At 35.7% G+C, this 27,549-nt stretch overlaps 1 protein-coding gene across 1 annotated transcript; it reads right to left on the bottom strand.

Annotated features, from left to right (window-relative positions):
- Positions 1-238: 238 nt before the first annotated feature.
- mRpL32 (mitochondrial ribosomal protein L32) lies at positions 239-27,549 on the bottom strand. Its single transcript, XM_081749257.1, has 4 exons — positions 27,418-27,549; positions 10,565-10,822; positions 5,689-5,831; positions 239-505 (listed from the first exon to the last, which is right to left on the bottom strand). Exons 1-4 carry the CDS (start codon positions 27,503-27,505, stop codon positions 386-388), a joined length of 609 nt encoding a protein of 202 aa, XP_081605383.1. The 5' UTR covers positions 27,506-27,549; the 3' UTR covers positions 239-385.

The raw sequence follows: 27,549 nt of genomic DNA, 5'->3' as shown, positions 1-27,549 counted from the left end.
ACATTTACAACTGACACTTTTACACTTCAGCTCATCCAGCGATGACTCACGCTTCACGATACCGCTCTTGACGTCGCTCGCTTGTACGGGTGGAAGTACAACCACTCTCAAAAGTTGGGACAGGATTTATGGTAAGACTAGGCATATGCTAATATGATCGAGTGGAACTGTGCTCAACTGAAAATATATAAATACAAAGAAAGAAAAGGTACAACTACTGTGAAATGAAACTTCAACATACAAGATTCAATTTACTAACATATTTACTAAATCACAATGTTGCGACAAGTTTAACAAATTCGATATATAAATGCAACACACTGCATAACAAAACAACACTACACTGTGTAAGTTGTATTTGTCCTAGTTTTACGTAAAAACACCTTCAACCTAATTCCGATCGGTTCACTTCACTACTTGATGGAATCGTAGCTGTAGATTTTTGAAGAAGATTCTTACTAAACCATTGTGGTCTGGGCCGCTTCACTTCTACCACTCGTTTGCCCTGAAAAATAAAAATGAATTTACAGTATCCTATTATGAATAAATTCTTACGTATCTTTATAAACTATTCAAACAACTGTACTTAATGAAAACAACGTTAATTAGATTTTTTTTTTTGGGGGGGGGGGGGGGGGAGGATATATTTTAAGGTTCTGTTTATGGTACGTTGTAAAATATGGCCTTTTATATTCAGTATAGCTAAATGAATAACGTGTGTGGCCCTGAGGTCGATGCCCAGTAAACGCGGAAATTTTAATGCCGACTCAGGATCTTAAGGCAACTGAGAAGCTACTTGAATTGAAGTAAAGCATACTCCTGTCTAGTTAAGCCAGACATAATGTTGTAAGGATTCGTGCGTGGCCACGCATCACACTGTTGAATGTGTAGCATTGTCCGGTCAATATTTCGAAACTACAGTAATAGGAAAATCAATGAAGTCTTTTATACAGTTTCTTATTCTTTATCCTTATTATAATACAACAATGTCTCAGTCTATGTGTAACGTTTATTATTATATACTGGTGTCCAAAACTTAAGGACAAGATAGATAAGTAACATAACATAATGCGTAGTCGATGGAAATGAATGAAAGCACGGCAGCATGTTTGCAGAGGTATCCCACACGTGCAAGGGAGCAAGACGTATCATAGCTGAATGGGTCTTCTTGCCCAACACGAAGTCAGTAAGACATCTGTTAAGATGTATTATGATGGTGTTACTCACAAAAACATTGCCGGAGAAAGCATTTGGGTGATTTCATACGGGGAAGAAACATAGAGACACTGGAAGAAGGACGACGTGTGACGAGTGTGGCCTACCAACTTTGTAAGCAGCATGGAAACATGTTTGAGATCATGCATCATCCGCCCTTTCAAGAACCATTTCACTCCTGTAATATCAGTAATGACATCATGAACCGCAACGCTTTCAGTGTAAGTTATTGTCTGTATATAAAAGTGCCATTTTTGTTGTTCTAATCACGTTTTTTTTCTTTTTCTATAGCAGTGGTGTCCAATTATAATGAGCCTAAGGGCCATAACCGTCTTCACTAGTAAAGTGGAGGGCCGCAGCTAAATAATAATAATAATAATAATAATAATAATAATAATAATAATAATAATAATAATAATAATAATAATAATAATAATAATAATAATTATTATTATTATTATTATTATTATTATTATTATTATTATTATTATACAAAAGAAAAATACAAAAAAAAGTATTTGAAATATTACCTATTCAATCTGTCACAAATAAGGGTGACTAGCAACGTTTACAAGGACTGGGATATATACATCCATTCCTATTGTTGCGAGCCGCAGGAGATGTAAAAGAGAAGAATCTCCAAGGCAGTTTCTGAAGCGATTCTTCACAATTTTCATAGTGGTAAATGCACTTTCACACAAATAAGTACTATCAAACATTGACACTCTTTTCCGATCAAACTCAGTTTTTAGGGAAAGCTGTTGCCGTGGATGCCCGCGCCCTTTTTGTTGTACAGAAACGCTAAATGGATGCGTTATTTCGAAAGAAGAGTGGAAACATTAAACGAATGAATAAATATAAATGAAAATACTATCAGTAATAAAAATCGTAAAAGCTTTGTGGGCCGTAGAAAACGGTTTGGCGGGCCGCCATTTGGACAGCACTTTTCTATAGTTTCTTGCATCATACTACAGCACTAATGTGTATGTATGATTCAAATTTTGCCAATCTGTGCCACTTGGGAGTGACATAGCATGCGAAACTTACTTTTGTCTTTGAACACCAGTATACTTCACAGTCGTCCTAATAGGTATTGCTACATGCATAGCCTGCCTGAGGAAATAGATGGTGATATCTGCAGGCAATCCGCAGATTTAAAACTATTGAGAGATTTAATTTAAACTTAAAAAACGGCATTCTATCAGTTAATTATTTCAAGTAAGACAAGGTCGAGCGACTATTTAATTTTCATTTACACTATATTGTTTAATTATTTGAAAATAGATAGTGAAGATGCTGATCATTAACATGCTTCGTTGTCTGTTACTAAAGACATGGGTTGTAATCATGTTCACATTTTGTGATGTTTACTCCGTAGGATGGTAATCCAAGTACAGCAAACATTACAGTAGATAGTCATTAATTGAATTTTTCTACCGAGCGTTAACGACGAAACAAATTATCACAAAGGCAATAGCTTCCTTTACTGCTAACTACATATAGGCGAAAATTCAAATAACAACATTAAACTTACGATTACGATAAAACTTCAGCATCATTTAACTTGAGAATCAACTAAACACTCCAAAAATTCAATTATACCAATATATTGCACTATGCACACCAAAGTGAAAGCACATGTGACGACTAACTATAAGTCGCAGTAACGTAAATGACACTTACAAATAGAGGATTATATTTAATATAAGCAATATACTTACATTACTTTAAGACAAAGGTAATATTAATAACAATATATATGTCGATATATTCAGATGGCTAAAATACAAATGGATACATTCGGTACTACATTCTTGATAAAATAATGCACAAATAAGTTTATTATAATTTAGGCATTAATATTTGTGTGACCGTAAGTTATTTAGTGGGCAAACTAAAACAAACAGTTAAAAATGTAAATAATTACAGTTTGTAACTAAGGACGATTATAACCTATAGTGAACAACGAAATGAAATGAAAAGTGGAATCTTTCACTTTAACGTTCTAGGATTATTCCCTTCACTCCTTCTGTAAGATACGGGAAAAGAGTGACTAACGCAAGGGAATAATTGAAGAATCAGTAGAATTTGAATGTGGGAGTATCCCGAGAAAACCCACGCACACGATGTTGTCCAGCACAAACTTACTTGCCCACGGATCGAATCAGGGATCCTACGTATCAGAGGAAAGCTTTGGGAGGGGAACCACTAGTTTTCGGTGGAATTTGTCCATTGTGAATAAGCGAGACAACTAAACCATATGAACTAAAGAAAATAACTACAGGATGGTCATAATTAAAGACCCGCTATTCACGGCGGTCCAGCGCGAGTTGTAATGAACGTATTACATTGAAATTTGGTAAATATGCTAATGAGAGCATGCGGAAGCGAGTTACTGCGGAAAAATATTAGTTCCACCTTCCGCCACCAGGGAAAAATGTGGCGCTGGCTATACAGGTAATACGCACGTGGAAATGGTCCTGAATGTATGGATATGACGATTATCTAGGTCAAAGATGTCAAACATGTGAGATAAATGTAATGCAAACAAGGTGAAGGGCACGTGATTGTAACAATTGGTGCAAAGGGAACAATGTATGGCTAACAAAAGGTAAAACTATTTCAATTTACTGGTAACAAAACACGCGATGAAAATTTATGCTTATAGTGACCAATTTACATAACATGCTCCATATGACCCCCAAACACATCGACGACATGTTGCATCCGCAAAATGGCGTGGGCAACAGTTGCTCACAGCAGTTCCGACGGAACTGTTGCGACATATCACCTTATGCTTGAGATCCGCCAGCGAGTGGACATTGCCCTGGTAGAGCCCAGCTTTCAGATATTCCCACAGCCAAAAGTCACATGGATTTAAATCGGGGGATATTGCTGGCCACGCATCTGGAAAATCTCGGGAGATGATGCGTTCAGCAGTGAAGGTTTCACGGAGCAGATCTTTCACGTGGTGAAAAATGTGTGGTGTTGCCCCGTCTTGCATGAAAACTTCGTCTCTAAACAGTTTCGTGCCTGTAATGCAGGAATCACACATGTCGCACTAAAATGCCCTTATAACGTGCCGATGTCATGGTACAGGTGGCAACTCCTTGGGGTGTCAAAACGGGCCCATAATGAATGTTACTGTGAATCAACGCCACACAATCACGTACATAGAAAGTATGGCCGTTCTTGCACAACATGCGGATTTTCCGAGCTCCATATCCGATAGTTTTGCGTGTTCACTGCCCCTTCTAGTGCAAAATGCGCCTCACCAGTCCATAGGATACCCCAGGGATTCTTTCATCCGTGTCAAATACCGAAGGGCAAAGTCAAAGCGTTGTGGCGAATCTTGGAGTTTTAGTTGCTGTACTGTCTGAATCTTGTAAGAATACCAGTGTAAAATGGCCCTAAGAACTTTCTTCACTCTTGAGGATGGGATGGCCAATTCCAGTGACACCGCCCGAGCACTGCTAGCGGAATATGGAGAACGTGTTGCGTGGTCCACAACAGCCAAAGCAACCTCGTCAACAACCTAAGCTGGAATGGATCGTCGTCCTCTTTCTGATGCCACATGCAACTCATCCGTTGTCTCAAATTTCAGTACCATAAGCAATTTCTTGATAGCGGCCCTCTTCTCCCTCCTTTCATATGCCGATGTTCCCTCAGTGCTGCACTGTAATTGCTCCCGTTCTGATAAACCAATTTTGCTAATTGTGCACAGTCTCTCTTATTAATAGCCACGCTACTCCTCACGCGATCGTGTGTATGAAGTGTGAGCTTGTGTGTGTTACGGCCTATACAACGCCACATTTTTCCCTGGGAGCGGAAGGTGGAACTAATGTTTCCAACGTAATTCGCTTTCGGATTTCCTCATTAGCATGTTTACCAAATTTTAATGTAATATGTTGATTACAGCCCGCGCTGGACCGCCGAGAATAGCGACACTAATTGTAAACACCTTGTTTTTACATTGGTAATTTTCTGTTTCTGGTGATTATATTAGGTAGTCTATAAAATATTCAGAGTTTTGCGCACGAGACGACATTAAGTGTCCCAAATCTCATAGTATATGAGTCGCAGTGGATCAAGCCTAACGTCATTTAACAGCTGAACTAGTAGATATGCAAAAAGTGGTACAAATCTTATAATCAGATGTTAAGGTACTGCGGCAAGGTAATGAGTAAACTTTCTCCAGAACTGCGATACATTTTAATTTCAATAATGACACAAATGCTGCGCTGATACTAGCCAAAAGATGGTTCAATTGCTTATATATTTTTCCATTATCATATGTCTACAACTAACAATATACTGTACTTCACAATGTGATTCATGTAGCAGTGTAAAGTTTCAACATACAGCACTAATGAAAATGGCAGAAAGCCGCTGAAATCATATGGTAAAATTTATACAGTTAGTACTTAAAATGAGTTCTTTAGCTATATTTCACACTTAGTTCCACATCCTCACCTGCCAAAATTCAGCAGGTCTCTGCTCCATATCTCCTTCATAGAGAAGGACTACTTCTTTATCAACTGGGGAAAGTCCAAGCTCCTTTAATACCTGCTCCTGAGCTGCTTCTGTCTCCTTTTTCACTCGTTCGTAGCAGTTCGCTGCAAATCCAAAAGAAGGTTACATCACACACATTGAATTTAACAATGTTCATAGAATCAGAACTCACCTAACTGAACTTTCAAGTCATAGCACGTATATATAAAAGCATCAAGAGAGAAAGGATTCAAACAGAGCACTAGTGGCCAATTAATAATGCATTGCGGGCCAGGATAATATATCGGGACCATTTTCCATTTCCTCTCTCTCTTCCTGAGGCAATGGTTCGCTGAATATGCATAAATCAAACATTTCACTGATTGTTTTGTTCCATTCTGTGTATTCTTCTTGCTTCATGTGTTTGATCCAATTAGGCCTTGAGCTAGCAACGCGACATTTGAAAGTAATTATATAAAATCTCCATTTCCCTAAAAATCGGCCCGGTAACAGCGACTTACCTTCCAGAATGGACTTAGTGACCAAAAGTTCAAGGTGAAACAGATTTCACACTGAAATTCTGATACTGATTTCCCTAAATTTCCATGACTTAGTAAGGATTTTCCCTACTCTGCGATAACAAAAACACTATCATTTAAGAAAGAAAGAAGAAAAAAAAAGTGCTCAACCAGACCAAACTATTTCTTAAAGAAGCGCTTTCGGAAATTTTGATTTCCATCATCAGCTTAGTAGTTCGAAAATAAATTTAAAATGGATGAGTAAAATCAAGGTTATAAGGAATAAACAATATGAAGGAAAAAAAAATCTCGTCAAATGGAAATTAACACATATTGTTGTTCACCACATTCTGATCTATGTTACACGTTGTTAACCACTTATATGTTGATTGCCACTTATATGTTGATCAGTAAGTGGTGAACAACGTATGTTAACTTCCATTTGACGAGAAGCTTTTTTTTCTTCTTCATATTTTTTTATTCCTTTTTAACCTTGTTTTTATCCATCCGTGTTCTTTCCCATGTTTAAGTTTACTTTTTGAACTACTAAATTGATGATGTTAATCGTAATTTCCGAAAGTGCTTCTTAGAGAAAGAGTTTAATCTGCGGTAAGTACTAAGCTTTTTATTTTACCTAATTTTATTTTATTTTTTTACTTATATTTTTTTTTTTTAAATATAATCACCGCTCGCAATACAGTAATATACTATCATTTATGGTTAGGTTAAAAAAAATTGTAATTTATCTCAACCATCCTCATAGCCTTCTAACACATTCCTTTTTATTTATTAAATATACTATAAGCTTGATTTCTTCCTGTAAATATTTATTATAAGTCAAATGTCAATGAAACATTATTACCAAACAATAATTATAATAAACTAACGATAACTTTAATGTCTTCGCATCCTAATCGATTTATAAACATAAACAGGTAATTTCGGATTCTGAACACACCTATAAACATAAACAAGTATAACTTACATGTACCAAAATTTGATCTATCTCTTTCATATATTTACAATCATCAACAAACTTAACTTACTACTTTCTTTACTTTTTATTTATTTTTCTTCTCTATTGTATTTGAGTTACTTCATTTAATTTGTTCTTTTTCCTTCAAAGCTTGAAATTTTAATATCTTTCAGAACTTCTCAAGCTTTTTTATTTCTGAAAATAATTTCCTTTTTACAGCCTTTTTGTTACCGTCTTCTTTAAGGTGCTCTTCGTATCTTCTGCGAACATGTAAGGAGGAAGGGGCGAAGACTATTCTGTGAAATATAGCAGATTTCCCTGGCCTTCAGGATTCCTCTGACTCATTTTAATTTCTCTGACTTTCAAGGTCAGTGTAAACCCTGCTAAATATTTTCACAGGAAATACTATGATAGCCAATCATTTAGGTATTTTAGGTATATTATGATGACCAACGATCTAGTTATATTATGATGGCTAACACTCTCCCTGTTAGAATGAAGTTTAAAAAAAAGTACAATCATTTCCAAAATGATTGTCGCATATCTATAACTGTCTGTAAGAATATAATTTGATAATGATTTTGCAGAGTACTTTTAATACTGATACTATGTGTATAATCGGGAAATGCATATTTGTGGCAAATTTCATAGGGAATGAATTATAAATACGAAAATTAGAACGAGTAAAACAAAATGTTGCTAAATGGACAAGAAAGTTTTATTTTCGTTTTACTGTTCTTATTTACTGCTCTTTTGACATGAAATGTGCTACATACATGTCTGCCGATTATACACATACTAACATTATAAAAAATACCGGGCAATAAATATTTCGTTATCAAATTATAGTCCTACAACAACATATTTATAGACATGCGAAAATAATTTTGGACACGAGTGTACATTGTACATTTTAAAGTAACAAATTTAAAATCATAATTTTTTATTATTCGCTGGCAGAATGAAATATACCTGCGGGTTAGATATAGTCGACAGTGTATCATTTGTCCACCACTGAAATAAATAATAAAAGTAGATGGCGATTCTTTCCCGAGGTTTTCATATAGATTAAACGTTTTTTTTTTTATTTTTTATTTTTTTTTTTTTTTTTTATTTATTTAAAGCAAAACCAAAAATGCATCAAAAGACTGCGATCTTGGTCGATAATCAGTTTTTGGATCAGGGACCACAAAGTTTTTGAATGGTCCCTAAATCAAGCTTTCGTATTTTCTATGGAATAAGCACGAGTTAAGTGATACGTTGGGTTTGGCTACACTATATATAGTTCTCTATATATAAAGCCTACAAGAAAATTTTTGTTGAAATACATTGCATCTTTTGATCCAATTGGATCAGAGGCAACAAAATTTTTGAATGGCCCCTAAATCGAGTTTTCGTATTTTCTATGGAATGAGCACATTATGCTGAGTTAAGTGGTAGTTTGGGTTTGGCTACATTATATTTGATTCTCTATATATAAGGCTCACAAGAAAATTTTTGACTAATATATATTGGATCTTTTGGGCCAATTGGATCAGGGGCCACAAATTTTTGAACGGCCCCTAAATCGAGTTTTCATATTTTCTATGGAATAAGCACATCATACTGAGTTAAGTAATTGGGTTTGGCTACATTATATGCAGTTTTCTCCAGATATAAGGCCTACAAGGAAATTTTTGATTGAAATATATTGGATCTTTTGATCAAAAAGAATTTTTCAAACGTACAATTTGAAACCTAGTATTTTGTTTCCATTTAATGCCGATAAATCACTGATTTTTTTTTAACAAATATTATTTTGTGATCCAAGACATCCTATCAATCGAGAACCTATGAACATATTACTGTGATATCAATGAACGAGTTGAAAGCACTAATATTGATCTGCCAAAACACAACATTGAAAGAAACTTAGAGAACACATAAGGGAACAACAAACTTAACAATTTTAAACTGCATCTGCATATAAGGCAATCTGAACTATGTACTTCTAATCTATTTTGATATTTTTGTTGTTACTAATTTCAGACTCTTATTTCTTCGCCGTTTTCTTCAGATCACTTAAAAAGGTGTTAGGGTAATTGGAAGTATTAGAAATGGTGTTCTTAAAGGTTAGATGGCTAATTCTTAATGGTTAGATGGCTTAGAAAGGCAATTTCACATGTCTCTAACCTAAGCATTTATTTAAGCAAAAATATACAATATAAATGATATATACATTCTACGTAAATTAATGTAGCATACTGAATGGAACAAATCTGAATCATATTTTACGCGAAACAAGAAACCAGATCTTATTATAGAGGAAATCTGAATGAATGAGATATAATGATAGGAAAGTGTTATCATAAAAATTGATTACGTACGATCTGGCAACACTAACAAAAACTGAATAGACGGAAATACGGTAATGGAGATATACACATACCGTAACTTTACAACATATCAATACCTAAAGACTTCCCACATGAGGAATGAATTACGAAGATAAAGACTAAGATTTTTCAATGTACTAAGGTAAAAGCATATACTTTTCATATAAATTTACGTTTTCTAATACTTCAAATTTCCCTATTAACCTATCTAAATCTAAATGAGAAAAGTGAAAAAGTGAATATATCACCGAAATTATCAGCAACAAAAGTACCGAAACAAAACACAACTTGGTAAGTTGGTATTCCTTTATGTTCAGATGCAGTTTCAATTAGCAACGTTCCAGTGGTCACTTATTTTTCAAACCTTCCTTTCCTTTGGTGCAAGTGTAAATGACAAATTCGTATTTTATAGAACAAAACACGCCCCCATTTCGTGTTATTACATTCGGCACTTTAAAAAGAATCATTGAAAAATATAAAAAAAATATAATCCGCTACTTAGTAGATGCAATTACAAAAACTCATTTCCATAAAAAATCTCTAGCAGATTATGAGCTATTACCAAGAAAGAAAAAAAAAGTCTAAACTATTTTTAATGTCTTAAGGTTTGTTCTGTAACTCTCCTACCTAAGAAATGTACCTAACTAAGCCTTCTAGCAAGTCTGTTAGACACACCTTTATATTATTACTGCTATTATTTTGACATTAGCTCCTTTTACATCCCTTAAAGGCTAAAGTTTCTAAAATTATTTTTTCTAGTACGTCTAGGAGTTAAGAATAACTGTACAAAGTTTAATCTGATCGATCAAAGAGTTCCAAAGATACAACATTTAGAAACAGTCAGTAAGTGGTGTTTTGCATTTATAAATATATCAAGTATGAACCCGAGTTATCATTATGCACTCTGTACTCTCCAATTCTTTGAAAGAAAGAAAAACTATAAATATTACGCCTGGAACATAACTTTACAAGAAAAAAGATAAACTTACAGCATAGCGTCCTTGGTTCGTGGTAATGTCCACAGGTATTGCACACTAACAAATTTTTCTTTGGCTCTAACATTTTCCAGACGCCATCACGTATACCAAATTTGCGAGACATTCTTTTCTCCACTGTTCGCCGATTTCGTGGAACACCCCACAAGAATCCATCACCAATTATCTGCTCTAACAGAGACTTGGACGAACTTACTGGATGTTGTACTGATAAATCTGAAGATTCCACAACCAAGGCCGGAGTGAAAAAATCTGAAGAAAAAATTACAAACCGTTAACAATACTTTAAAATACAGAAAGAACAGATTTTTCTGCTCGATATCTTTAACTCGTAATAGAGCAAGCTTTACAACTCTGGGATTGCAACTCACGTTTCTGCAACAGGAAGGAATTCGAACTAATGAATGCATTCAAGGAATTTCATTCGTTTCCCTGAGCCGTTTAGTTTTAAAGGTGAAATGGGAAGGCTTACTTTTGAATGGCTCCTTCTAATTTCATTTCAATGGTCTAACAACACTGTCACGTGCCAGAACAAAGAGGAAAAGTGAGCAGAAATATTTTCAAAAAAATGTGAGATCAATTTCTTTGCCTTTGAGGACAGAAATTTACTTGAGCTCAACTTTGTTTGTTTTCGTTTGAAAGCCGCCCTCATGAGGTCACAGACCTGTGACGCCGTCTAGCTGTATTTTGATATGTCTGATGTGCAGAAGTCAAATGTGAACATTTCATTCTCTTCAGCGGGGTAGGAACTGGCGCTGTGTATGCGACTATACATAATTTGCGAATGGCACGCTTACTTCTCGACCGACTGCGGGTATGATTTTTCCGAGATTATGGCAACAATGAAGAGCAAATTCGGCTGCGGCTTGCGGAAAAACAGAAAAACAACTATACGATGTGCTACCTATGAAATCCCAATGTGTGGGGAACACACTGTCAGCATCTGTTGGAGTGTAATGGGCGACATCAAGACAGTGATGAAAACATGGAATAGAACAGTGTCTTATTGAAATTCCGTAAGAAAAAAAAAATCTGAAAATGTGAACAGTATGTACATATGAATACTGAAAGCTACTGAAACCAGCTATAATTATATAAATATTTAAAAAGTGTAATGCTTATGTAATAATAACAAAAAGTACGTTCTTACGTGATGATGATAATAAACAAAGTATCAACGTATAGGAATACGTTCAAAATAAATTCCATATAGAGCCATACGGCTATGGGAATTACTATATTGAAGGTGAGAGCCGCGCTCACTTGTCGGCCGTTCGCGTCACAAATCAACACTCGACCTTTCGCCGGTTAAAGTACGTGTAATTGGGGAAGACGGACGAAATATTTCGAATATATTCATTTTTTTTTTTTTTTTTCATGGGAAGGAAGGAGAAAAGGCAAGTAGAAAAATTTTGGAACTTTCTAAACATTCTCTGCGCGCCTGTTACACATAGAATCCAACTGCATGTTTAAAAAACTTCATACATCATATTATTTGGACTAAATCTTTGTATTTACTGTATTTGTAATTTAAGATTCGTGATAACTGTTTTAAGACAAACTTCAAGTTACGCACATTTGCGCACACATCCATTTCAGTAAATGTTAAGCTTGAGAAGAATCATGACACGAAACTAAATCTTGGATTGTTTCAACCATGTCCTGTAAACTAGAGAAGGAGACAGACAAGAAATTAAGGGAATAATGATCATAAAAAGAATTATTGGATGCAAAATAGGAAAAACAGAGACAAGCTTGAAAAACCCACCCAATATTACCACGCGAGGTTTAGGATCGAACCTGCGATTCTATATGCCAGCGGTGTAGCCTCGGAAGCATGATACAAAGATGGATCTAGAAATGTATGTAGGTGCATTAGAACGAGGTCTTGGATTATATAGGTATGTGCAAATGATATGAGCGGGAGCAAGAGAGAGGGGCTTAATGTTCAGTTCAGTTTTCTTGATAAACACTGGCTCTCAATATCAATAGTACATATTATTCTGATTTTATATATTACATAGATTCAATGATTTATTACGAAAAGTTAAGAATTTTATAGTATTTTATTCTTTTCAATATCTCACTTCAACTATCAATATTAATGTACTTTATTATATATCAGTGGAATCGCAATTTGTAAATTTTGAATCACATTTTCTGTACTATAATGAGTGATTATAGATTCATAAAAGAAGAAGTTCAATAAATACGTATTTCACAATTAGGCTCAGAAAAACAACGCATTGGCTATTCTTTCTTCAAACACACACACACAAAAGAGAGATAGAGAGAGAGAGTCCCTGTGGTCGGGATGTTTTTTTGAGTTAGATTCGTGGCGTCTCGTGAAGAGAAATCTTGCAAATACTGTATGTTGGTTTTTACAAGGGGTGTAAATGGGCATCCGGTATATCAGTATTTCAAATGAAAAGCGAAAAGAAAAGAGAGAAAGACAAGTGTATTTTTCTATATTTTCAGCACTGAAGAACGCCGTTACTGGTTTAGAGATCTAATGTACGCACCACTGCGTTTTACTAACCATATCCAAGCCTCTCATACTATATCATATATCGGCTAGGTCCAGTATAGTTTGCATTTGTTTCCTCTGCTGCTAATCCACCTGTTCTTCAAGGGACATTATTTTTTTTGTTTTTTACTACTACTACTACTACTACTACTACTACTACTACTACTACTACTACTACTACTACTACTACTACTACTACTACTACTACTACTACTACTACTACTACTACTACTACTACTACTACTACTACTACTACTACTACTACTACTACTACTACTACTACTACTACTACTACTACTACTACTACTACTACTACTACTACTACTACTACTACTACTACTACTACTACTACTACTACTACTACTACTACTACTACTACTACTACTACTACTACTACTACTACTACTACTACTACTACTACTACTACTACTACTACTACTACTACAACAACAACAACTACAACAACAACAACAACAACAACAACAAACCAGAAATAAGGATAGGATGACCCGAAATCTGAGGTCTGGAGAATGACCCACTAGCAAGAAACCGACAAAGAGAAAGAAAGACAGAGTGGAAAACTGTTTTATAATACAAAGTCGAGGTATTTTTTCTTGCAGCAACCGACCCTTCAAAGAAAAGTTTCTTAGTAATATTTTTTAAGCTTGCTCCTTATTTTACCATCCCTGGTAACAATGAAAGATACATCGCAATTTGCGATACGTTTTTCAATTTGTATCGCATTTCCATGTTTGTACATCGCAAACTGCGATGCGATATAGCTTTAAGAAAAGGAAAATAACCGTTTTATATATATTGGCTGTTCTTTGGCGTTTTATCTATCCGTTTTATATATGGATAAGGATCCATATATACACTCAATGCTATCAAAGCAGTTAAGATTTTTAAGTTAAAGTATTCTAAATGTAGTTTCATTCTCCTGTGTTTTTATGCGACAAACATTAAAATGAAACAAGCTAAAAATAATCAACGAAGAAGGATATATAATGCATCATAACGTTAAAAATTGGCGGTAAAAATAAATATTTACATCTTACGTCAAACGTAATATAGTTTATTTTTGTTTCAACACTAACTTTGGGTAGTTAATGAATAATTAAGGGGCATATAATTACTATAAATAAAAATGCAGCAAAACGTTAAGAGAACTTTTCTTAAAATAATACACATTTAGTTTGGGTTCTCGATTTCCTCACTGCAAGTCAAAGAACAATCTATTTTTATACAATGAAGATCAATTCTGATTATGATCCAAGCAAGCTATGACGATCTCCAAGGCCACTGAAACCTCAATATTTCTAACTGCAACATTTTCTCATAGTAAATATAACGAAAGGCAAGTTTTCATTGCCAGCCAATACTTAACAATTATGCAATAAAAATCAGGATCTCCGCATAGCAATATATATATATATATACAGGGTGGTTCAGTAATGTTGGACAGCCCTGAATAAATCGGAAACCAGAAGAGATATTAGCAAGAATTTGGTGGATCCAGATACTTGTGGAAGGGGGACGTCCTTTGAGGTACCACACAATGTTACCAGGTCAACAGTGTTGCCAGCTCAGTACAAAGTTGTATTTTTTTAAATGGAACATATAGAAGTTTATGCCATCAAAAGAATTAGTACAGAATGTGAATACCAACAAGCGAAACCGCACCTGTCAGTGTTGCCAAATAAGGAAGTTATAAAGCTTCAAAGATCAAGAAATTAAAGTGTCCGTAGAGCAAAACTAGCAAAAAGGCAAGAAAAATAATACTACGGAATGAAAAGAAGTAACCGAAAGAGTAAACCAAAGAACGCACAGCATCCAGTGAATAACAGGGTTGCCACAGCAAAGGGGGAGAAAAATGAAAATTTTGCAGTTGCTATAGGAGGAAAAGTGCCCATATGACATAATGCTGGAAACACCATAGAAAGTCTATGTAAGATTCAGGAATCCTAATAGCGTTTGTTCGAAAGCAATATCTCTAACCGTTTCCGAGATACACCAAAGCTGTGCAGAGTTTGCAACACTACATAATAATTCCCTCGCCCTCCAAACTACAGGAACGAGTAATGAAAATGATACGCCCAACAAAATGTAAGAACTACACGGGTCTAATCGTAAAATCAATTATGCAATGTTGCAAACCTTGCACATCTTTGGTGTATCTCAAAAACGGTTAGAGATATCGCTTTCGAACAAACGCGATTAGGATTCCTGACTCTTACATAGACTTTCTATGGTGTTTCCAGCATTATGTCATATGGGCACTTTTCCTCCTATAGCAACTGCAAAATTTTCAATTTTTCCCCCTTTGCTTTGGCAACCCTGTTACTCACTGGATACTGTGCGTTCTTTGGTTTACTCTTTCTGTTACTCCTTTTCATTCCGTAGTCTTATTTTTCTTGCTTTTTTGCTAGTTTTGCCCTACGGACACTTTAATTTCTTGTTCTTTGAAGCTTTATAACTTCCTTATTTGGCAACACTGACAGATGCGCTTTCGCTTGTTGGTATTCACATTCTATACTAATTCTTTTGATGGCATAAACTTCTATATGTTCCATTTAAAAAATAAACTTTGTACTGAGTTGGCAACACTGTTGACCTGGTAACATTGTGTGGTACCTCAAAAGACGTCCCCCTTCCACAAGTATCTGGATCCACCACACTCTTGCTAATATCTCTTCTGGTTTCCGATTTATTCAGGGCTGTCCAACATTACTGAACCACCCTGTATATATATATATATATATATATATATATATATATATATATATATATATAATTAAATTAAATTTAAAAAAATTGAAGTATGAATTTCACTTTCTCAAAATTACAGCATCAAAAACTTGCTGAAATTAGATCTTGATGCTAGAATTTTAAGTGTGGTATTTGGAACAATTATTATGTTTTTTTCTATCGGTATTACACTACGTGTACATCACTCTAATGGCGTCACCAGGAATTTTCAGGAGTGGAAAACTCAAACTAGAATGTACACTCACTTTGTAACCATACACTGATTTATGATTCTGAATTCAGAACTGATTCTAAAATCAGAATGAACTTCCTACCTTGCAAGTATTTATTTTCAAATTTGATTTTACCTAACATGGGAACGGCATGGAGAAAAAAAAAGTATCGAGCTGAAGCTAAAATGTACTGCTGTACACTTTTTAACACCTTTAACACTCAAGCATGTCAAACTCGCGGCCCTTGGTTCATATATATATAGGGCTAGCATAAATGATTCGTTCATTTTGAAAAGGCTATATGATCAAAAGTATTACACGCATACACATGAAATATATATGAAAAGAACTACACACGTACTAAATTTATACACCCTCTACAAATGTTCAATATGTGCCCGTTTGGTAACACGACACACATCCAGACGACACTCGAGCTCACTCCATACATTTTGTAGCATAGTCCTGCAGCACTGATGCGATCTTTGAGCTCAACTAAGGACTGAGGTAATGGGGGTACGTAAACAAGGTCCTTAACGTACCTCCACAGGACGAAGTCGGAGGGCGTTAAATCAGGAGATCTGGGAGGCCAGAGGAAAAAGTTAGGTCATTCTCACTAATACGCCCAATCCAGCGATGCGGAAGTCAAACTGGAATGTGCCAATGACGGGGTGTCAAACTCTCCACAATACAAACTTGGTGAGTTTGAGGCTCTTTTCATATATCTTTCATATGTGTATGTGTGATACTTTTGAAAATATAGCCCTTTCAAAATGAATGAATCATTCATGCTAACCCTGTGTATATTAATACGTGAACACCTTTTCTTGATTTATGGAAAGGAACATGTTCCCCGCGAGATTCACGTTAACAGGCATAGATCTAACCTCTGTTCTAAAAATCGCTAGTGCGAGCAGCATATTTGAAGATATCTGAAAGATGATTGCAGAAAAAAGATGTCAGTTATCGGGAAATTAACACTAGGTATCCATCTTTTATCCGCATTTCCTTATGCTCCTTCTGTTAGTTAAAGATTAACAGTATTAGGTAAGATATATTGTGTACTTACTTACTTTTCAAGTACATCATTAAGTTTCTTTTCCGTTCACTATTGTACACCGATGACTATATGGTTCACTTGAGATCATGCGTTCAGGTCTGTTGTTACATCTTCATTATATAACGAAAAAAAAAAAAAAAAAAAAAACCTTCGGTTGGATTTCGACAAAATGAATTTCACTATTTTTCGTAGATTGTGCAAGTAAGGATGAGAGCTCTGGAAATTATATCCCTGGGATAAATACATTGCCATTGTAGGTCTAACCGTTATCATTTAGTACCAATAAAGACATTCGTTTTACTGAAATGAGTCCAATAGATTTGGCATTTATTTAAACGAAGGGGTTAAGTTTAGAGTTACCCCTCCGATTTTTATAAAAATCAGGAAAATTTACAGGAGGAATGAGGTAAGAAATGATAATTTGAAGTTTTTATTTGATGTTTAGGAATGTAAGTTCGGCAGGAAAGTTATGTTTAATACGAGAAAAGATATGTGGAAGTTAGTACTATTTGCCGTATGCAGAAGCGTTGCGGAAGGTTTCAGCAGCATAGTAGTTGTAAAATATGGCGAACAGGTGTAACGGATGCGCAAAAATAATGAAGAAAACCTTTTAAATTTTTGTCAAGCACACGGAGTACTGAAGTTAAGTGAAATGTAACAATTTTTAATACTTTAAGCACTGTTTTTTGTATGTCGCGAAGTCCAAGGGTACCTTCAGGCTGGAGGGGCAACTCTAAACTTAAGCCAAACGAAGTAATTAACACATTCTAAATACTATTTCGAAAATGGTAATATGAATTTACCTTATTTATTGCGTCTTGAAACACAGTATGTCCATACTATTTTTCCAATAGTTTTGATTTACTCGAGTCCAACATATATCTCTTGGTGCTTTATTATCGTATTTATGAACGTATAAATTCAAATCCTGGTTATGATACAAAAAACTGATTTTAAAAAAAGTTCCGAATAGAAACCAGTACTGAAACTGGAACTACAAGTAAATATCAACCACCTCTAATTTTGGTAGAGTATTGCGGTGATGATATGTTCTCTTGAGATGATGACTCGATTGCTATTCTCTTTCGAGCCTTAGGAAAAAGTAGATGTTAACAAACCCACCTGACTACCAGTGGGTCGATGGCCAGTGATTGGTTGTTGGTCTTACTGTACTAGTATTCTATCGCAATATAATCCCTATTAAAATAATAATTTCAAATAAAGATATCTGAATTTATCCTGCATTTTGTGATAATAAACGCAATATATGTAATATTTAACAATAGATGTAGCCTTATTTCAACCTCACCCGTATTTGGACATATAGTATTTACTGCTCATGCATATGCGTTCGCGCGCCTATCCCACTCATTTAAAATTATTGTAGAATGCAGTTTCATGGCGACGTGTGTGACAATAATTCATTTTCGTCTCGTGTTATAAAAAACGAAAGAGGACAACAGGAACAAAGGCAATCTCGTTTATATAAGGATTTAAGAAAATACATACTTCCAACATAGCAGTAGTCAGTGTCAGTGTCAGTGCGTTAATTATTTACCAACCAACTGTAGCCTTACACTTTGGAAATTATGCGACGACGTAAGTAAGCAGACGATCTTGCTGTTCACGTATCTCGCTGCCGAAGTACGTGTGAGCCGCGGAGTAATACATTTCACTTTGTTTACATCTACTTTGTTCTAAGAATGGAAAGACTTTAAAATGGATTGTCGTTATCTATTACTGTTTTTGTTCCATGGCGATCAACGATGAAAGCGGAAATAATTGATTCCTACCACTTTCAGTTTGACCAGAAGATTAACGGAACAGTTTGCTTCGCGATCTCTCTTACCGCTTTTGCTCTATGGAAATCAACTGAAAACGGAAGTACTAGTAAATTTAAACCACTTTCGATTTCTGCAGAATGTTTCGGGTGTTGACAGTGTGTTCACTTGAGACGCTGAATCGATTGAAAAAATTTACATGTCGCCATCTATTACCGTTTCTTTTCTATGGCGATCAACTTTGCGAAACCGGAAATAATGATTTCTACCACTTCCCAGTTTACATAGAGGTAAACGGACGAATGGATGCAATGCAATCTTTGAGTTTTACGTCCCATGGGTATGCCGGCTAGGCTAAAGGAGACGGTGATGATGAGTAATGAATGAAATGGTGGAATGAAGAAAGCGGGAGGAAACGGAAGAACCCCGAGAAAACCCACGCACACGGTGTTTGTCCACCACAAAGTTCACTTGGCGGGGCTGGGATCGAACCCGGGACCCCAAGCACCAGAGGTGACCGCTCTACCACTGAGCCACCGCGGCCCCAAACTGACGAATGGAACATATTGTTAGGAAGTTGAATCGATGATAATATTAAAAAAAAAAAAAAAAAACTCGATATCTCTTGCAGTTTATGCTCTATGGAAATGAATATTCAAACCAGAAGTATCAGTACATTTCAACCCCTTCCAATTTCCATGGAAAAGTGCTGTGAGCGCTAGTTGTATATACTTTTGAGACGCTGAATCGATTGCAAAAGAACACTTTTCACTATATGTTACCGTTTATGTTCTATGGTGATAACCGTTAAGACCGGAAATGACTGATTTCTATCATTTTCGGTTTCAATAGAGGGTTAACGGAGGAGATGGAACCTATTCTTCGAACAGTGCAAAAATTCGCAAGTGTGATCAAACAGTGGTCGAAGTGAGACGGTATGCGGTGGTATGCCATACCGTCTCTGGTTTTTCAGTGATCAAGACAATATTTAAATAGCCGGTATGTTGAGTCAAAATCGTAACAAAACATACCGCCTCTGCTTTTTTTTTACACTTCGAACACTGTGATCAAACACAAATTGAGTGAATCTTTCCATTAGTAGTGTGAATTGGAAGGAAGGCTAACGAAGAAACAGGAAGAAATGTGATATTGCAGTGGCAGACATGTAGTATTTATTGAACAATCTAAAAGAAAGGAAGTTGCTCATCAAAATACTGAAAGAATTAAAGTCATCAGTGTAGCCCCCACGAGCTGGTCAATAAAGAAAATTGAACAGTAATTCGGTGTCGATAAATATTTTATGAGAAAAACATGGGAATTTGTAGAAACAAAATCAGTACAGAACCTATGGACTTAATTTTGAAGTTTTATAGCAGAGCAAAATAAGTAGTGTGTGTCAAGGAGTGAAAGATACAAACTCTGTTCATTCGAGAGATAGAAGTATGGAATTAGAACAAACAAGTTCAACTCGAAAGAACTTTATGAAAAGTTTAAAGAAAACCATCCTTCCGTTAGTATTGGCTTTTCTAAATTTTTGTGCTTTAGACCCAACGGATGTGTTTTGGCTGGAGCAAGTGGAACTCATTCAGTGTTTGTGTCATGCGATTTTGATGGAGTTTGCAGCAAATATAAACAATTGAAAATATTTACTAGCAAAAGTAGTATGTCAATTAAACAATGGAACCTGTATGATGGGTGAATGTGCGAATTCTCTGGGTATTTCGGGATTGTGATCACATGAAGTGAACCTTGAGCTGAATTCTTGTGCTGAAGAAGATAATGAAGAAACTGTTTCGTACAACAATGGGTAACATCAGATCGTAGCTATTTAATCACCGTTTCTGAAACTGGGGCAGAGTTTAAAGAAACTTTGGCATTAAAATTCTGCAGTTAAAAAGTCACCATTTTATTGTGCAGACAATCAAAATTTGTGAAAACAACAGAAGAAACCTTACTGCCAGAGGAATGTGTTGCGACTGTAAATTTCACATGTATTGTGCAGGATGAAATACTATCTTACCATTGGGTAAATATGGAAGATATCACACATCCCTTTTGTGTTTACTTTACGACTGGAGCTGAAGATATTTTAAACAGAAATCTTTGTATTGTAACTGACTGACTGCAACACAATACAACAGCAGTTTACACATTCAAAAAAAAAAAAAAAAAAAAAAAAAAAAAAAGTTAGATTCCATTTAGCAGGGTAATAATATCAAATCTGAAGACTTATTACTTTTCAGATGAATCAGCAGTACAACATGTAAGTAGAAACAATTTTACTAACTTGTACGAGCACAAATACTATACTGTAGATGCCAAGTGGTATTTCTTTGTCACAAGTCACAGTATTCTTTGCTCTGTGATGGAATCGGAGGGACATTGAAGAGACTTACTCAAGGCGACCAACTCAAATCATGTTTGAATTTTGTGTGTGGAATATCAAAAGAATTAATTTTGTTATGGCAACTGCAAATGAGATCAAGATAGAACAGGCGAATCTCAACAGTCGCTTCAACAAATCACAAAGATTTGATGGAACAAAGGACTACCATTGCTACATCCCAAACGACTTTTTTACTCTCATCATGAATAAAATATCGACATCATTTCATGCAAATCATGTTCAGCTTAGCATTGTGAGATTACAGATACTATATTGTGTTAATCAAATAGCCCCCACAGCAGGAAATGCCGCGATCTGCGATATGATCGCAGAAAATTTCCCACGCCTGTGGACAAAAATTGCCAGAGGAGAATGGACAGACTACTTGCATAAATATAGTTTGAACTGTTTTTTACGTAGCGTAAAGCGTAATTTTAAGAATCACATGTGTTTCTTCTGCGGAAAATTTCTGCAACTTACAAAAGCTCATCGCAGAAAGACAAAGAAAGTTCTGCCGTCCGGCAAATAGCTATGAATGGTTATGTTTATGTTTACAATGAAATGTGGTACGTTGGTAAGTTAATTGATACCTCAGAGAATAAGACTGATGTTCAAGCGATACTTTTCAAACCAGCTGGACCATTCGTCAGCTTTACTTTGCAAAGAAATGACATTGTTTAAATAAAATGCTTGATGTTCTAACACGAGCAGAGAAAAAATAATCTATGATGTAAAATGTGTTACGATACCCCCCCCCCCAAAAAAAAAAAAAAAAAAAAGAAAGAAATCTTTATCATGAAAACTCTCTTAAACATGTTGCTGATGGTTTCATTCCTCTCAGCAAATCTTGTGCACTATATCTTATTACGTTTGTTTTATAATTATGTGAAACACTTGAAGATCTTTTACAAACTTATTCGTAGTATAGGGTCAACATTATGCTTTTCACTTATTTCACAGTTGCTGTATGTAATGATTTTGAGAGTAGGTATGTATATCTTCATCAGTGCAAACCACAAAATGAAATCCACAATTTGTATTCAGAACTAGTAAAAGTATCTAGGCTAAAATTCCTTTCTGTTCTCTCTTTTGAGAAATCTGACCTTGAAATTTAAATTTTCTTCAAATCTGTTTTATTTTCGGAGACAAATTTGGCATGAACGACTCCCAACTCAAACTATGTTTCACCATTCCTGAAAACTGCATAGTTCTTGTGCAGAAAACCCCACCGTATAATTGTAAGTCCTTTTGAGTTTAAAGGCTTTCGAAAGTGGCAGATTTTGAACTTTTGATGGTTGCATTCGAGATCTTGAAAATTTCTTTTATCAAAATATTACCTTTCCTTTATATAAGTTTTATGGAACACCAATACGCTATATCTGCTTTAAGGTAGTACTAACCGCAACTTTCTATCTCTCGTAGTAATCGTGCTGCAGCTTGTTTTCTACAACACTACAGACCTCTATTTCCACGCGCGGCAAAGAAGAAAAATGAGTGTAAATTCAAGGTGGCGGCAAATGAAAAAAATTGATACCCTATCATAGTACCTTATCTAACATTTGGTGAATATAATATATAAATCCTGATAGTCGAGCAACCATTATATTTAATATGTAACGATTTCACATGGAATGCTCCATCTATAAGTATCGGGAAAGAGAGACGATAGTAATCATGGATAACACCTACGTAATATTCATAATTATTATTGATACAAAGATCATATTGTAAGAAAAGAATTCTTCAAGTTTTACGTCCCGGTTAGGCCGATTAGGCCGTTATGCCGATTAGGTAAAGAAGACGGTGGTGATGAGAAATGAATGAAATGGTGGAATAAAGAGTGGGAGGAAAGGGAAGAATTCCGAGAAAACCCACGGACACGGTGTTTGTCCACAACAAAGCTCACTTGGCGCTAGCTGGGATCGAACCAACGACCCCATGCACCAAAGGTGATGTAAGAAAAGTTTCAATCATTGTGTGTTCCAGAGGATGAGTAACCGAGTGTTTCACACAAAGTATTGTGGGAAAGGTTGATGACGAACATTGGTAGGTGAGTGATTTTAGGTACTAAAATGTGTTCCATACGATCGACAAGTAATCATATATACAGACACGAACCGCGAGTGATATGCATAGGTGGTAAGAAAAGAAAAAGAAAGAAAGCAACAATGCATATATGCGCATTCGAATCTTTTCGAGGAAAGATCCGGGTTCGATTTCTGGGAAAGGAATTTAATTTCTGTGTTGATTCACTATTGTACTGTGATAGTGCAGAACTACTAAATCCAGGGATAGCAAATTTCGACAAAACAACAGAAATAATGACCACACACTACTCAACTGAATATGAGCCATCCATTGGTACTAGCCATTTCCCGTGGGCTTTTGGAGTAATCTTTAGTTAAAATGTTTACTCCAGTGTTTCATGCCTATGCATTTAAAATGAAAAAAGATAATATAAAAACGCACGCGTAAAAAAAAAAAAAAAAAAAAAAAAAAAAAAAAAAAAAAAAACGAAAAGTCACACGGACACAATAAACTTACACAAGTTAGGACAGAACCAATAACTCTGACATAAAAATAAATGGTGTATCATCCTTGGGAGCTTAGTTAAGCTTTGCTCGTTCTGTTATGGAGCTTCAGTTACATTAGCACAATGCTTTGGTTTGTAAGAAACAAAAACTAACTGAATTAGGTGTTTTAATCAGTTTGTAGCACACACAATATTTGTTAATCTAAAAGTGTAACTGCCGTTGAGTTATTAAGCTTTAGAAGTGCTGGTACAGTTCGAAGAAAGAAAAAAAAAAAAAAACTGCAACATGAGCATGTAAGTTTATTGTGAAACGACGAAATCTTTTGCTCGAAAATAAGTGTGCAGGGGAGGACGCCGAGGTTTCTCCTGGCGTGATTCGTGCCACTTAGATGTTATGTTGATTCCCTACGCTGTTAGGCGTAGTTTCCCAATAAACTTACATCCTCATGTTGCAGGTTTTTTTGCTGCAGACTGTACAAGGCCTATATTTGGTTCATTAGAATTTAGTAACCTTTTTGAGCATCGAGGCTATATGAGACATAGACCTACAATTTAAGGTAGAATCCCAAGCACGTACTGCGTCCAAATATTAAGGCTCTCCCATTAGGACTTGAAATCATAATTCTTGCACTAATTTTGTCCTTATTGTACTCCAAAATATTTGCACTGGGCGACATGACAATACATCACTTAGCACAGATGAAGTTCAAGGGGGCACCAGAAATACAGTCTAATTCACACCATTTGTCCTTTCTGACAGTTGTTTTCCTCTGTTTTTTCCTTCCTGCACATGCTCACAAGAATCAAGCAATTACTGTCTCTATGACAACAGCACGTTCAGCCAATTATAGTGACTCATTTCTCTCGCTCCGCATTCCACTCTTTCTGCACGTTGCCAATTTGAATACAAACGAATACTTGAGTAGTAGACCTTCTGGTTATTGACATCATTCTTTTTAGCTCTCTTCTGTGTCATTTAAGTGTATAAAACTGAGATTTACTTGCAGTGAATAATTTCGTGTTTTTATATCTAAAACAAAAGCTGGCAACACAGCATTGAGCAACACGTACGCGCAGCGAGCTGTCAGAAAGGACAAGTAGTATTAATTGCAGTTTAACTGTTGAAAAATTAGAATCAATTTGTGCAAAGTAGCCACTAAAAGTACGAATACTTCCTAACAAGTCAGGACACAGCGAACACGGTGGCCCGCGTAGTACCGCGTCTGTAGGGAGCAAGCTCGCCAGCGATAGTGAGTATGCGCGTAACCGGTGAAAAAAAAAAAAAAAAAAATTGATCCTCATGTTACTAGATGCCTTATCTATCGGATTGCTTCATCGTTACGGATCGTAAAACAGGATAGATTAGATTAGTGTTTGTATGTTGCTTTACAAGTACCTTAGTGTGCAGTATCGCAGTGATACGATTTCCTATAAAATTTGAGACAGTTCCACACTAAAAACGCTACACTTGTAAAGTAAAATACAGCTTTTGTATACCGTGCAGAAATACTACACCTTTGGAAAATAATACCTAATACAGACATTTTTCATATGTACTTACTGTAACCGTCGTAAAGCACTTGTAATAATTTTACATTAGTAACCCTACACTTATAAACATAAAACACTATTACTTACTATTGAAATCAGTTGTCTGCAGAATGTTGTTCCTTACAAACATGTTCTTTTATCAATGCTCAATTTTTATCTGTAAATTTTGCAAAATGCTGTGTACTTAAACTTAACCTGTACCAATTAGAAAAATATGGTTTTGGTTAAGTTTTAAGTGAAAAAAAAATGAAGTATTTTTGGTTAACGTCTCACGACTATGCCATTTTGGCTAAGTCAGATAGATGGTTAAGGTAAGTAAATGATTATGGAAGAATTGGTGGAATGGGCATGTGGCAGGAAACGAAGCGCTCCAGAAAACCCACAGACACGATACTGCCCGGCACAAACTTACTTGGCCGGGATCGAACCAAGGACCCCACGTACAAGAGAAAAGCGCTCTACCGCTGAACTGATGCACCCGTTATTGAATTTAACGTTCCGGTCAGTAGCAAGGCTATTTAAAACGTGGATCTACTTGTTAACGTAGAATCCGAACCACATGAGATCCCACAGGGAATCGAACTCAGCTTTCCCATGCCAAAGGCTCGTACGCTAACCGCTAAGCCATGAAAGAGCACCTCTTGTACATTAAGTTTTAAGGACAATCGTTCAATAAATAGGCCTAATATGAAATGTATCAAACCAGATAGAAGATTATCTCAGTGAGTATAAAGGCATAACCTGTAATTAAAAATATAGGTGCTGGTCAAGTTTTGGCACATCACATTTTGCAAAATTTACACGTAAAATTCAATACCCTGCATGAAAAAACAAGTATAAGGAACAAAATTTTGCAGGCGACAAAATTAAATACAAAGTAATACAATTGTTCTTAGGTTTACAATGTACGGTTACTAGTGTGAAAAAATGCCAAGTGCTATTAAAACTCTCATCACAGGCAAAAATCACTGCACTACTTTCGTTTATGCGTATATCCACCGTTCCCGACGTTCCTATTCCCTTCAGAAGTACCCCCACGCGGGCCTATCAGCTTTGTCCTACCCTGACTCGGTTAAACGGGATTTGTGCTGTTTAGTCGACACCTAGCAAGTTGGTTTGTGTTTTCCGCATTGTGTTTTTTATGCCATACATCTGGACGCTGTATTTATACGCAAATCGTAACAGAATTGTAATTTTTTAACAATTACTTCTGGTGCCCCCTTGAGTTTTACCTACCGGTATGCTAAGGAAGAATGAGTGAAAGTCAGGTAAAGGGAATAGTAAAAGTAAGAAAATGGTTGTTTTTGATGTTATAAGCAGCACTGTATGTGGAGGCGGATGGACTATTTCGTGAAGAGGTACACTTATTTTACTATACGGATCCATAGATTGTAAAAGGGACAAAAAAAAAAAAAAAAAAAAAAAAAATAGGCAAGTCTTTAATTTGCCCATTTCATGTCGAGAACAGAACCTAATTAACCCCTGCGGGGCTTCTAACCCATTCCTACTACTACTACTACTACTTATATTATGGATTCGTATAGTAAAACTACACGCCTAATAACGTAATCTAACGTAAAGTAATGTAATCCAACCAAATATAACCGAATGCAGTACATTTTGGTTCTTTTGTCGAGTTTCAAATTGGTCCGGCGATACGGCAGTAATGCCTGTTTTCAACAATTATTTCGAGAGGTGTGCCAAAACTTGACCTGCACGAAAAAGTTATGTGGAAGTCTTCATAATGACATTTAAATAATCCTTGCACTAAAAATTACTTAAACCTATTTTGCCTGGTATCTTTAGAGCTAGCTTGAGTATGGTTTTATTAATTAAAACATTACGAATTCTATTTACATGATCAGTAATACAAAGTAAACAAACTCTTTCAAGAAACTGAAGTTGGATAACGTAGTAACATTCTCCGTGTTAGTAGACCTCCATAATCAATGTCACATCACACTGAAAATTAAATGCATAACAAGCACGTTTTGCAGCAGTTTGAGTGTATATTAACTTTTAGTTTACCTGGAGGATTACGACCGCACACTAACATGTACAAAGTGCGTTCTAATCCTTGCAGAGCTTCACTCACACACCTTACAACGGCAGCCATGATTACATTGTCGATGTTCACTTGTTTTCTCCTTCCTGCCGGTT

The sequence above is a fragment of the Thermobia domestica genome, chromosome 2, assembly GCF_964235325.1.
Source record: "Thermobia domestica chromosome 2, izTheDome1.hap1.1, whole genome shotgun sequence".
NCBI lineage: Eukaryota > Metazoa > Arthropoda > Insecta > Zygentoma > Lepismatidae > Thermobia > Thermobia domestica.
This window is presented reverse-complemented; position numbering and strand designations above follow the sequence as displayed.

Coding starts and splice junctions, on each gene's coding strand:
- mRpL32 (XM_081749257.1), bottom strand. CDS start 27,505: ATGGCTGCCGTTGTAAGGTGTGTGAGTGAAGCTCTGCAAGGATTAGAA. Junction 10,823..27,417: donor GTGCGGTCGTAATCCTCCAG/GTAAACTAAAAG, acceptor TTTTTTCTTCAG/ATTTTTTCACTCCGGCCTTG. Junction 5,832..10,564: donor CGAACCAAGGACGCTATGCT/GTAAGTTTATCT, acceptor TTGGATTTGCAG/CGAACTGCTACGAACGAGTG.